This window comes from Cydia pomonella, chromosome 25 (genome assembly GCF_033807575.1).
Source record: "Cydia pomonella isolate Wapato2018A chromosome 25, ilCydPomo1, whole genome shotgun sequence".
NCBI classification, from domain to species: domain Eukaryota; kingdom Metazoa; phylum Arthropoda; class Insecta; order Lepidoptera; family Tortricidae; genus Cydia; species Cydia pomonella.
The window spans coordinates 3,955,133-3,969,861 of record NC_084727.1 but is presented as its reverse complement, the minus strand read 5'-3'; the positions used below and the strand labels follow the sequence as shown (position 1 = coordinate 3,969,861).

At 36.1% G+C, this 14,729-nt stretch overlaps 1 protein-coding gene across 6 annotated transcripts in view; it reads right to left on the bottom strand.

Moving 5' to 3' along the window:
- Positions 1-14,729, bottom strand: part of LOC133531550 (zinc finger protein 852-like) — a 119,234-nt gene that overhangs the window by 17,469 nt on the left and 87,036 nt on the right. Inside the window, exons 10-11 of one of the 6 annotated variants that reach the window (XM_061869833.1) lie at positions 7,195-7,968; positions 5,833-5,967 (exon numbers count right to left, since the gene is read on the bottom strand). The exons of 3 other annotated variants lie outside the window; for them this stretch is intronic. In XM_061869833.1, the coding sequence (XP_061725817.1) occupies positions 7,226-7,968 (743 nt within the window). In that variant the 3' untranslated portion in view covers positions 5,833-5,967; positions 7,195-7,225. Of the gene's footprint in view, positions 1-3,692; positions 5,968-7,194; positions 7,969-9,376; positions 11,526-14,729 lie in introns of those variants that run through there. 2 more of the 6 variants (XM_061869834.1, XM_061869832.1) reach the window with 2 other exon arrangements.

Genomic DNA, 14,729 nt, shown 5'->3' with positions numbered 1-14,729 from the left:
TAAAGACAACCATGATCTTACACATATATTTTTTTTAGCAATTTACTAGTTATTACATATGTATTTAGTATTCATTTATTTCTTGCTTCCATGGTACATTTTAGGTAGTAGTTACACATTTCTTTTGGTATCACATGGACCCTGAATAGGGTGTTATTAATATTTGAATAAAAACAACCTTCGTAAAAATGTAAGGTTATACTTGTGTCGAAGTCGAAGTATTTTATGTACACATGGCGCCAGCAAAAGTTTCACTTACCAATTACATCCACACTTATCAAGCCTAATATCAGACCCGATTTCGGGTCGGAGAAATAATATTTTCACGTCAGCAGCTCGAAAAAGGGCAATTTGCTGCTTAAAAACAGTGAGCAAAATCGCATTTTGCTCACCAAGTGAGACAAAATAACATTCAAGTGACCTTTAGATTCGAATGTCATTTCAACGTGCGGGGCCTAATACAAGTTCGAAATATTTGGATTCTATTGTCTTTATCCCTTTCACGTCATTAGCAAAAAGAAAGAGAAAAAAAGAGCATACGTAATTCAACGGTACATTGACGGTTATAATAGACCCCCGAAATAAGTCAGACCGCATCGTTCCAAAACACTCTACGAGTCTTCATTCGTAATAATTAATTAATGAAATAAAAGTTTAAAATTTAATAAAAACACCATATTTTACGTAATTTATTATACAATCAAAACAATGAACTTATACAAATTTACGCAATTGTTACGTAGTAAATAATTCTACTTAACTACTTTTAACGATCTCTACTATAGTTGACAAATAGTAATATCCGCAATTCGGACCGGATCCTACAAAGTTTTTTTTTACAAAAAAAAAAATTGTCGATTGAACTGTCAATTGATGTTCGTTAATTCATTATTTTCGTATTATTTAATTGAAATTTCTTTCGTTTTGTTTTATTGCGGTAATTAAAGTTAATTGTTAGAATACCTTCAGAAAACATGAGTGAAATAGTGATCCGTCCGTCTGCATTATATTTTTTCAGGTTGTATTTTTTGATGGCTGACTGAGGTGAAAAATTTTGTGTACTACACGAGATCAAAGTTATTTACATCTCGTGCGCTTTTGAGTCCCTTACTGCGCTCAAGATTCTAAATTAGATTCACTCGCTACGCTCGTGAATCTATTATAGAATCTTTCGCTTGCACGGGACTCAAAACAAGCACTCGAAGAAATATCAAACTTTGCTCTCTTGTTGTACAAATAACTATTTTCCGTTTCACCAAATATCAGCACATCGTTTCAATACTTGAAATGTAAAAATATGGTTCATATGCAAAAATATCAAACGTAGAACATTTTTAGCAATTAGTAACAAAGTTTTTTTTTACATTTCAAATATTGTTAACAATGTGCTGATATACCGTGAAACGAAAACGATTATCGGGCCAAAAATCGGGACTGATTTCGGGCCCCAAATTGGGAAATGTGGATGTAATTGGCGCTTTAGTCTTAAGACAAGTGTAAAGTTTTTTTTTTTGCTTAGATGTTAGCCCATTGAGCCAAATCTCAATAGAACCAAACTCGACGCACGCAAAACCTGTGATGGCGCCGTCTATATAAAACTTGTGATAGGGGGGTTTAGGGTCGGCAACGCGCATGTAACTCCTCTGGAGCTGCAGGCGTACATAGGTTATGGAGACTGCTTACCATCAGGCCGGCCGTATGCTTGTTTGCCACCGACATAGTACTAAAAAAAATTGACTTTGTCAATCCTGCAAGCAAAAACAATCTAAAAGGAAAAAATATGGTTGTTTTACTTAAAGACGACAATGGTGAACGATTCGTTAATGTTTACTGAGTGTAGGGTTGGTTGTGCTTACTTATCATAAATCAACCTGTATGTTTTATTATTGTCTTCGGTTACCGCAATAGTTAGTCATTAAATAATAGTAATAATACTTATAAGACGCGAGTTGGCACAGTGGCTGTTATCAGCCACTGGGTAGAAAGTGGCGCACCTCTCGACACCCCTGAGCCGCTCACACCGGTGTTGCTCCTGGTCGTCTTCACGACGGCAGTTTCAGGGGTGCATCCAGTGAGCGCCAAGTCACCGCTTGCCTCGATAACTCGTGAAAACCTTGTTAAGGCAGGTGCCTGGACGTCTTCGCAATAACCCAGTCTCATTTTACACCCAAACTTCAATCCATAGACCGTTATACTGTTTACTTTTTCTAAAATAAGTAGCCTCAATGCCTGCTGTGACCGGTCCACGGGTGTCTATCTTTGCCTGTGAACGGGTTCCAGCAGACGTTCTACATAACATTAACATTAACCCCACGCAAGTCTATCAAAAGACCGGGATATATAGACCCGTGAAATCAAGGACATCCTCATTGGCTTGCTTCATCATACATTTTAGCGGTCTGACCTTGAAATGTTCTATGGGAGAATCTTTTTTTCAGGATTTCGGTGTTGGTCCCATAGTAAAAGTTGCTCAGTATGACATACATTCACTCCGTAAATTATTGCAGGTGATTAAATAAACACCCTGTATATTGAAAGAAAGAGATAGATATATGAAAGCTACAAAAACATTAAAAAAATATACACATACAATGCATCCCGGAAAAATAACATAATTGTGAACAAAACCAAAGCATATTATTATTGCATACAATTTTAAACATATACAAAAAAATATACCTTGCATAAAAAAAAGTTTTTTTTGGCGAAACTTATTTTATTTGTCGGGGTTAATATTCGTTGTAACTAATTTCTAATTCGTCCAAATACAATAGCAATATTCTCCTGTTTTGGGAATATTCCTGTTCCCAGGAAATTTCCCACGGCACATCATTAATTGTGTGAATAAATTAAATAGAATTCTTATCTTACCTATAAGGTGTCTAGTTATTAGAAGGTGAACCAGTAAAGACTTTAAAGCACCAGTATCTAATAGCTAAGTTGCAATTTTGCTCAACGTCATGTCAGGGGCGCTAGTCGTCTTAACTGTCCTCGGCACAATACATCTGCATTTCGTGGCAGTTTCAAGTACTCTGCCACGAAGTGCTGGAACAATATACCGCCACCTATACGCAATTAACCATCTGTTCATTCATTAGAAATTAAGTACAAAAAGCACATCCTGAATTTGCAAAAAATGTTATAAAATTAAGTGCCGATGCTATATCTCCGGTTTATTATTGTGGTGTTTTAAGGTTTCTGAAATTTATTTTTGTTGTTCACAATGTCAGTGTGATAGTTTGTCCAGAGCTTAGAAAAGGTAATGCTGTAATAATGAGGCTAATTATAATTAGATTTCTTTTTTCAATACTTATGTTAGTAGCTAATCTCTGATAATATATATTATATTTATCTCTTAAAGGATTAGTTAGATATACGAACTAGTTTAATCTTATTTGTATACTAATATCGCGTTTTTTTGGAAGGGCTTCCACGGAAGACCAGCGTCAAGGTATGCAAAAGGTACCTTGACACCAAGCTGAGTGGAAACCTTTTAAGTGACGTTTTAACAGGTTTTTATGACATGTTATTGTTATTTTTTTGTTGTTCTAGCGTCCTGAATATTTGTTTTTGTATTCTATTCTATAATAGACGATTTATCCTACTAACTTACGAGGTACCTACCTAAATACCGAAAATTTTAAACAGTATCTATCAGCTTCTCCAAACAGCAAAACAAATGAAACAAATAGTCCAACATTTACTTAATTTATTAAGATAAAATAGAAAATACTCATATCATAAGTAATGAAATACCTAGGTACGTAAATACCAGTACCAAATACCAGTAGTAAATACCAGTGATAATAGGTATCGACAATCCTTGTATAGTAGAGTTCAATTGAAATTGCATAGATAAGTATTGGCTACGTGCGAAGTGCATGGTGGGGATAAGTAAAACGTTAAAACGATCGCAGCGAATGCGGTGGTGAAAATAGGAACTAACCAAGGATAGCATCTAACATTTCGTACAAGCTATATGGGTCGAACTTACTAACTTTAATTTACGATTGCTCCTGAAATTCATTCAAATATCATTTAAATTGTATGCTGTAAGGGACCATTGTAATCTGTATGAAATGCTTAATATGACTAATGTACTTAATTTGATAATAGTAACATTGTATCCGTGTAAATAGCTTTGCAAATGCCACATTTTATGTTATATTTTTCTAGAAGTTAAGAATCTACAAGTGTAGAAGTAAGTTATCCTTAAAAGATAGACATTCACCATCGCGGACTTTGTTTTAGACCCATGAAAGACAGACAACCCCACAATACATTGTGTTGTTATAGCTCAAACGGATTAGGCAGCGTTTTCGATTAAAGATCCTAGTTAGCGTGATTTTTACCGACAACGTCGTCATATTTCAACCAATTTACTCTTACAAAGCTCTAGATTATATACCTGAACCTTCCTCAAGAATCACTCTATTGATAGATGAAAGTTACATGAAAATCCGTTCAGTAGTTTTTAGTTTTGGACCAGTTTTATAAGATGTAGTGAATTGACTTCCCCTAGATTTGCGGATGCTAGGTTGCGTGACAGTCGTGCACATAGCGAATAATGTAAACAAACCAACATCGTATCATATCATAGGTACACTTTCTATTATTTCATTTTAGCAATAAATATATGTTAATTGTTAATATTGCAGTGAAAACAAATTTCGTAAAAATGTTAGGTTATACCTTATCCTTTGACGGTTGCCAATCAACCAAAAATGTTCATAGTATTTTCCATTTCTATTGACTTCCACTTAGTTAAAAAAAAAAAAAACAATTTTTCTTCTAAATAAAATATTTAACAATAACAGTAACTAACGTGTAAATAAAAAAAAATGTTTACATCTCTGGAATGTTAACAATAACAAAGATTACATAATATAGACATTGTAGATGTAGGTGATGCGAAAGTTGAGGACTATCATTAATTTTATTAAATACAACGCAAAAAAATGTTGCAACGGTCTTTACTTACGATCGAAAATGACTTGTTTTCTAGAAGCTCAAGCTCTGAACGGCTATTAAGAATTGACACATACCTATATATTACTTCGTAAAGACTGGCTTTACGGGCACTCTTAGGAAGTGGGCCAGTTCGTTGGTGTCAAAATCGCATTTGAGACACCAACGCGATCCAATCGTGAGCCGAACAGCAAGTACGGTATTTATTTTAAATGGCTTGTGGCGTGAAAGGATGTCACATTCTTTTACAAACATTTTGAAGTAACTAAACGTGATCAGGATGATACTTCAACATATGGTAGTTAAGGCTAGCTTTCTGAACAAACTTGGCGCCGCACACTTCACACACTTTATTCTTCTCTCCCGTGTGGATCATCTCATGAATTCGACACGTCGTCGGCCGAGGGAACGTCTTTTGACAAAACCTGCACGTGTACACCTTGTCCACCTTATGTCTTATCATGTGTCTTTTCATTTGTGTAGATCCAAAACATTGAAATTTACAAATAGAGCAAGTCTTATTTTTCTCTTTCAAGTGAACTTTCCGTTGGTGGCTTATTATCGCGCCTTCTGTCAGACCTTTCAAACCACACACTCCGCATGTCGGAATGTCTTTGTGAACGTCCTCCACATGCGTCTTTACTTCTACTTTCGACAATATTTTCGGACAAAAATAACATTTTTCGAGACCATGGTGATGTTTGTTGTGTTTTGTCAGTAGTATTTTTTTTGTGAATTTTAATTCGCATGGTTCACACGAATACTTCGCGTCATGCGGTTGGTTTTTATGTTCTTGCAGCTGTTTTATGTCGGTAAACACTTCACCACAGGTTGGACAAGACAGCTGCTGGATGTGACTCCTGCGGATGTGCGTTATGAGCTCAGCTCGATCTAGACTCTCAAAGTCACACTGGCAGCAAACGTACTTCAGTTCCTCACCATGGACGACCTTGAACAGTTTTTGGTATTTTGAGCTCGACTTGTGGATCCTTTTTCGCCCTGTAAGTAAAAAACGAAACTTAAAGGGAAAATGTTTGTTAATCATTAGCTTAAAGGCCAGTCCAGAATCCAGATGGGATGCTTCGATCCGATTTGATCAGAAAAAATATGGCGGCAATCTCCAATTTAATCACCAGATTTATGGCAATATTTGACCGCCCTAAATAAATAAAAAATACCCTAAAATGCGAATACTAGCGTCACAAATTGGTAATCTTGCGTGCGGACCTCAAATTATATCAGTCATAATCGGCGTTTGAAATCGGCGAGCCAAGTTGGCGTTTGCGTCCGCACCAGCCATGAGGAATTGAAGGAGCTCTTTTTGTCATGGTGGATTAAATCTAGATCTTGAAATTTGGAACGCACGTGAAACTTTTTAGTGACATGATTGGTTGGCCAGGTAGGAACGAACGACTCCTGCACATTGCTTCGTCACTTAAGTCATAACCAACACCTAAAACTAAAACGGAGAATAAAACTTAAAAAGAAAAAACTGACTTCAAAAAGGATGAAATAGAATATTAGCTAGAAACTCATATGTTTGAAGTTGGTGCCACAGCGAAGCCAAGCTACAATATTTGCGTACATTAAAAGTATTAAAACCCCCACAAGCATTCTTTCAATCTTATCGAACCGCACAGCGGTCGGCGTTCAGTTCGACAGTGTGTTGATGCTTTAAAGATTTGGCTTGGCGCCGACTTTAAACATCAGTTGCTAGCGCTTATACGAGGCTTATGCGCTTTTATTATGTATTTTTAAAGTTGTTTTTTTTTTTATCTTTGCCGGATCCTCTTCAAAATAACGTAAAATCTTGAGCCTAGATAGTAGATTTTAGAACGACTATTCACTAAGATACACCTCCATGAGCACAATGGGAACGAAACATGTCGACAAATCTTCGATTTAAAATACGTGAGGGAACCGTTTAAATTTCCTTTACATGTATCATAGCGAGATAGCGACTATGATTACCGCAACTTAGCTTTGCATAATAAATAATATTGAATATGTTATAATGGATTTAAATTAAGTACGTAGTAGGTTTTAATATAATTTAAATATTATCCTTTCGTTCGCATAGGGGTCGTTAAAAAATGTGTAAGGGTTAAGAATATTTTGTGAAAATGAAAGGCCCTAGGGCCAAAATTCACTTTCACCCGCTTCATAGAAAAACGACGAGCCACTTACAGAGCAACAAATAAAAGTAATAAGTTCTCTATTTAGTACCTTTTGTATTGCGCAACACTGTTTAAACAAATCACACATGGTCGGGATGGTGCTTTAACATGTGATAATTGAGGCTCGCTTTCTGGACAAACTTGGCGCCGCACACATCACACACTTTATTCTTCTCTCCTGTGTGTATCATCTCGTGTATCCGACACGTCGTACGTCGCGGGAATGTCTTCTTACAAAATTTGCACGTGTACACCTTGTCCACCTTATGGCTTATCATGTGTCTATTCAAGTGTGTGATGCTAAAGCATTTAAATTTACAAACAGAGCACGTTACATTTTTCTCGTTCAAATGCACTTTCCGTTGGTGTTTTATTATAGCGCCTTCTGTTAGACCTTTGAACCCACACACTCCGCATGTCGGGATATCTTTGTGAATGTCCTCCACGTGGTTTTTTACTTCCACTTTCGAGAATATTTTCGGACAAAAATAACACTTCACAAGACCATGGTGTTGTTTGTTGTGTTGTGTCAGCAGTACTTTTTTTGTGAATTTTAAATCGCACGAGTCACATGAATACTTCACGTCATGAGGTTGGGTTTTGTGTTCTTGTAGCAGTTTTATGTCGGTAAAGACTTCACCACACGTCGGACAAGTCAGATTCTGGACATGACTATCGTGATTCCATCGAATGTGCGTAAGCATCTCAGGTCGATTTTGACTCTCAAAGTCACACTGGCAGCAAGCGTACTTCAGTTCCTCTCCATGGACGACCTTGAACAGGTTTTGGTATTTTGACTTCTGTATCCTTATCCGTTTGCGTCCTGCAAATAAAAACGAAACTAAGAGAAAATGTTTGTTCATCATTAACGTGGTGCGAGAACAATCGCTGTGCCGTGTGGGACACGCACGTTGTCCAAAATTCATATAAGGTTAGTTTTTAAGTAAGTTACCCGGCGCATAGGCCCCTTCGTTGGTTATTCCCACTAGTTACCACCAAGTTGCTACCAGTGGTAATTACTGGGATTTTGTCTCACCTTTTACTAATGGTATCTACTGGGAAAAAAAAACCCAGTAGTTACCACCAAACCGAACCAAGTTGATGGTAACTACTGGGCTTTATTTCTCAGTAGTTACTACTGGTAAAAAGTGGGAATTTTTTCTCAGTAGTTATCACCAAAAATTTTTTAAAGTTCAAGACTAATAAAACTGTATAAATAGTATTGTTTAATAAATAATAATAGTTTGGTTCGGTTTGGTGGTACCTAATGGGATTTTTTGCCCAGTAGTTACCACTGGTGACAACTTGGCAGTAACTAGTGGGAATATCCCTTTTTTACTAGTTTCAGAAAAAGGAAGAGATTATCAATTTGACTATATATTTTTTTAAATGTATGTCACCACAGAACTTCTTTATTTCTGAACACAATTGTAAATTATTTTTTTGCTTAATTGTAGTTCCAAGTTGATCCCATTTTTGTCAAAATTCAGTTGTGATGATCCATGAGGAATTGAGGTAACTTACCAAATCTTGATGGATCCAGATATATCTTGAAATTCGAAACTTACTCGAAGCGCGAAACCTTTTAGTGACATGTTTTTTGATAAGATAGGACCGACTCCTGCAGAATGCTGCGCTACTCATATCTTACTACCCACGTCTAAAACTAAAAATGGAAAATAAAACCTAAAAAAAAACTTATTTATTTTCCAAAATGTACTTGCTACTCTTGGCTGGACCCTCTTCAAAATGATTTAGAAGCTTGAGCCTAGGTAATATATTTGAGAAAGACTCACTAAGATACATTTTAATTATGTACTTACTACGTTTGTTTAGCGATGGTAAAATAATTGGACATTGGGTTTTATCATAGAGGTACAATAAGTATAGAGATGAAATGGTAGAGTCGGCAGATAAATTTTAGTATGGTTTATGATGGGCAACAAATAACCCGACCAAATTACGTAGGTTGTTTTTGGTGTGTTGACGGGAATGTTAAAACGTATTTATAATTTAGCGTTGCGTATGTTTTGTCCCTTACGGGCGAACGCATAAAGCACATCTAGTTGATCCTACCATCTATGGTTTTAATACAGGTTATTTAAATATGTATTATCCTTTTATGCGGTTAGAAGTTGTTGAAAACTTTAAACCCTTTTTTTACTCAGTGGTAGAGATTTAATAAAAGAGTAGAGCAAAGGATAAAATTTAAATATAAATAAAAAAACATGTTCAGTATCTTCGATATATATTAGGTCAAACAAAAACATTATATCGTTATGCATTTTAAATTTGAGCGTAAACATGATTTAATAACTTACGAACGAAGAAACGTTAAAATGACTACCTAGAGTCAGAACAAGATAAGTTGGCAGCGATTTTGACAGCCCAGAGAGTGAAAGTGTTATTTCAAACGTCAAACTTGTATGAAATTATGACGTTTACTTAACACTTGCTCAGGCTGGGCTACCAAATTCGTTGCCAACTTAGCTTGGTCTGACTCTAACTATATATATATTCTCAAAATTCGTTCTAGTGTTCGTGTGTTTTTTATATTAAGTTAATAATTCTAAATTCTTTATACACTATAAAGTACTAAAATAAATTAGAAAGAAAAATAAATACATTTATTGAACACCACGAGTACCACGACATAGTACGGCAAGGAAAAGAAGATATGCAGACATAAAAAACATTGGATGCTAAAATCCGTTTAGCATAATGCCGCGACAATCCGTGGCGCTGATTTTTAAATTATCACACTTAAATACTAAAGATCACAAAGACGCAAATTTCTCCCAAGGTAAGTTTATCTTAAAAGAACCCAATTATTAGTATGACTGTTCACATTTTTCACGTTTCGTGAGCGCTCGGTAATAATCGTTTGCTAGTTGCTAGGGCATTAATAACGGAATATTATGTGACCGGTTTTTTAAGATATTTCAATACCGAAATTGAAGCGGATAAATATCGAAACATCGGAATTCCGGATTTGAATATTTTTATTTTGGTTTTTTTAAAAAATAACGCAATTACGACTGAAACTACGATTTTAGAAAATATTTTAACGGACGTATTCTATAATCTTCTTCTTCTTCTCGTGTCGATTGTTTTAGGCTATTTAGCAGGCCTATTTTATATTCAGTCCGACTACATTATTTACCTCCCTTAATCAGAGCTATTGTTATACGAACAGCATAAATTATGTTAATAGAATAGGATATGTGAAACGAAACATTAATAATTGACCAAATTAAAAAAAGCTTTTTAAATAGTCATTTGCAGTACTTGTACAAATTACAGAATTCCGGTATAGAGCCAATATCGGATTTCAATACCGGTCCAGAGAATCGTTCGATATTGGATGTCCTAGTATGTCCATAGATGCCTGACGACCGGTCTGGCCTAGTGGGTAGTGACCCTGCCTATGAAGCTGATGGTCCCGGGTTCAAATCCTGGTAAGAGCATATATTTGTGTGATGAACACGGATATTTGTTTCTGAGTCATGGGTGTTTTCTATGTATTTAAGTATTTATAATTATATATATCGTTGTCTAGGTACCTACAACACAAGCCTTATTGAGCTTACTGTGGGACTTAGTCAATTTGTGTAATAATGTCCTATAATATTTATTATTTATTTATATTGCAGTGCTGAACACTATCAGGGTGGTACTTCAACATATGGTAGTTCAAGCTCGCTTTCTGCACAAAGGCGGCGCCGCACAACTCGCAAACCTTGTTCTTCTCCCCCGTGTGGATCTTCTCATGCATACTACAAGTTGTCTTACGCGCAAACTTCTTCTTACAGAACTTACACTCGTATGACTTTTCCCCTTCGTGCCTGACCATGTGCTTTTTCAAAGCGTAAGTATCGAAGCATTGATATTTACAAATGTTACATGTCATTCTTTTCTCCTTCAAATGAACAAGTTTTATATGACGCGTTACTTTACTTTTATGTATGGATTTAAAGCCGCACAATTCGCAAGTTGGCAAGTCAAGTTCGTGGAATTGCCTAATATGCTTTACTATGTTCTTTCGAATCATAGTCTCTGGGCAGAAAGTGCACTTGACAACATTATGGGAGAATTTTTTATGTCGGATTAGTTCAGCAGTATTTGGGAACTCAAGGTTGCATGGTTCGCAGAACTGTAATGTTTTCTTTTTGTCTGGATGTGATTGGTCTATATGAATTGCGAACTCGTCTTTATTGGGAATTATCTCGTAGCATATCGGGCACTCCATCTTAAGCACGTGGTTGCGTATGTGGTGGTAGATGGCCTTGCGGTTGGTTTGGAAGTCGCACAGCAGGCAGACATACCTCTGGTCGGGTTTGGCTTCTGGTATCTTTTTCATAAATTGCCCAAATCGTGAGTCTGTAACCAAAGGAAATGAGAGAGAGGTAAGTTTTCATTGTCATTTATTAACAATTTAAAATTAATTCATAATATTTTATAATAATAAAACACTTTATAAAAACAACACTCTCTCTCGCTTGCTTTGTACTCGTAATTACACAAAAAGTTTTCATTCGCATCGTATGGTTTGAAATTTTTAATATGCATAGTACCTAGTTCATGTGACTTGTTTATGTGCTTAATTATGTATAGTTTCATACACAATAAGGTCTCTATGATGTATTAAGGAACCGCATGTTACGCCCGCCATGGAGGCATTTGATCACTTTTTTGGCATTTGACATTTCACTTCGTATAAAACGTCATCTCGATTGACAGCATAATTATAATAAAATCATTTCAAATTATGTTATTTTGAACGTTAATAATGTTTGTATAAGACCGGCCGTATATACACCGTGTTTTTATTGAATTGCGTTAACTCCGGGGTTTCGGTAAGTACGTTTAAGGAAACTAAATGGCACAGTTAATTTTCAAAAAAAAATTTTTTTTTGTTTTTTTTTTACAATTTTTATATTTATAAAAAGTAACTAAATGTTGCATATAGCGTTGTTGTAACATGGGCATTACATTTAACTCAACCAAACAATTGAAAACTGTGATATGTCAATGTCATTTCTAACATCGATCGTCCGAGATAGTACGTACGTTTAGTAGCAAATGTATGTACTCGCACTAAACACTAATCAATAAGTAAACAGGCCCTAAGGCAAGTGTACACGCTCGTAAGGGCCTTATAATATAAAAATTTATGATTGATTATCTCCGAAATGGAGTTAATTAGAATATCGGTGTCTTTGAGAAAAATACTTAATTTAAGCTCAGGAATGCACCCTCGAAATTAACGCAAATAAAAAAAAACACGGTGTAGATGTTTAACATAGACTGTTCAACTTTTTACGAACTGTTAAACCATTAGGTACATAAAATACAATACATTTAACAGTAGGTGCTACTAAAGCTATTGTAGTAGTAATAGTAGTAGTTATACACATTATTGTACAAGCAAGTGATAAGACAATAAATGTGTAGAAAGGCGAACTTATCCCTTTAACGAATCTCATTCAGCTAACCTTTAAGCAACTGAAAAAGATAACTAGAAGATGTACATGATGGCAAGGTTTAAAAGAAGTAGCTAACCCTGGAAACATAACTAAATATGCATCAAGTGAAGCCATAACCTCTTTAATTTGGCCTTCAGACCGACACTGCCTCAACGCGTTCCACAGCTTCACAGACTATATCGTAAATGATTTGTCGTAGGATCGGTATTTATGGGGAGGAATAGCGAGTGGAAGATCCGCACTAGATCGCAGCCGGTGGCCACTTCCATCCACCAAAGATGTTAAACGTTCTGAAAGGTAAGGTGGGGAAGACGGGTAGTACAGCATCTTAAAGACGAGATATAAAGTGTGCAAGACTCAAGCTGTGAATGGAAAATGGTCAAAATTTCTGCAGACGCTCCATCTAGTTAAGAAGTTCTTCATTAGGGTCAAGGGTCACGATGCTCCCATAGTCCAGAGGATGGAAGCAACAGAGAGCGGACAAGAATAATCTTGGTACGGAGCGGGAATTTTTTTTTCACCACACCAACTGGTAAGGGCCCTCTTGATTGTTCAAAAATGAAGTTGCATTTTGTCCACATGTGGGTCAAATAATAAAGTGGGGCAAATTTTGAGTTGTTTCCTTATGTTGACTGGTAGAATTGATGATTTTGAGTGATCATTTTACTACGTTCTTTTGGATTTGTTTGGTTTGTTTTTTTTTTGTTTCTAAAATTAGTATTTTCCTCGCGTTTGTGTGGTGAACATTTTTGTGTTACACTCGGAGGCAAACTTTGTTTGTTTGATTTTGAGCGTTGCGAGGGTTGACCCTCGCAACGCTCAGAATTCCACTCCTCGAATCACTCACTACGCTCGTGGTTCAATTTTGGAATCTCTCGCTTGCTCGTGTATCAATATTAGCACAAGCGGTTAAACAACAACTTTGCCCCCTTGTAAAACAAATAACTATTGTAGGCACCGAAAAGAGTGAAGAGAATTGAATTCTTTTGCTGATATCGGTAACATCAGCTAACCAGGAGAGAGTCTTGTCCATGATAATGTTAAAGCTCTTGACAGTAGAAGACAAAGAAATATGAATTCCACCAACCAGCCAGCTTGAGGACGAAATAAGAGCTAGGAACTACAATTGCTTGAGACTTCTTAGCATTTACCTTCAAGTCAAACGATGCCGCCTAGTCACAAATAGAGACTAAATCGTGATTTATTTGACTTATTACGAGTAAGAGTCCTTACGCTCTCATTTTAAAACGATTAGCTCGATTGCTCTCAAACTTTGTACTTACAATAGGATAAGGTATATATATGCCTGTAGTTAGTTTATGTATGTAGCTTTAGATACCATACTTAAAAAAATATAGCGAATGTAAGTTTTTCATACAAAATTGTTTTTGCTCTATTTTGTTTGTTTTATAAGCTGGAGCTATATGACCCAATTACAGACCTCATGTCATTGTATGTGCAACGTTTCATTACAATCCAACACGTAGTTTAAATGAGAACGAAACTACAAAGGAAGGTGAAATTCGGCCGGACTCTTAAGGACTCGCCATCAACAATGCTAGCCGCTGCATATATCTGCAAGTCGTCTGCATATAAATGATATGATGAAGTCAAGGATTTCGTGATACCATATATGAAAATTGTGAACAGCAGCGGGGACAGCACTCCACCTTGAGGAACACCAGCAGTGAGTTCACTCCATTCAGAAGTACAACACAGTAACACTGAAAAACAAAGTAGGGACGCACGTTGAGGTAAGCATGCATATGGAACAAATAAGCATGGTTAAAAATTTATTAAATTATCCAATAAAAATCTTTTAATTTTGACGACTGGTTTGGCCTAGTGGGTAGTGACTCTGCCTATGAAGCCTATGATGGTCCTGGGTTCGAATCCCGGTAAGGGCATTTATTTGTGTAATGAGCACAGAAATTTGTTCCTCAGTCATGCATGGGTGTTTTCTGTGTATTTAAGTATTTGTACCCACAAGAAGACTTCTTGAGCTTTCCGTGGGACTTAGTGAATCTGTGTTAGGATGTCCTATAATATACATTAGTTGACTAATATAACAATTTGCCAGAATACCTAAAAAACCAGA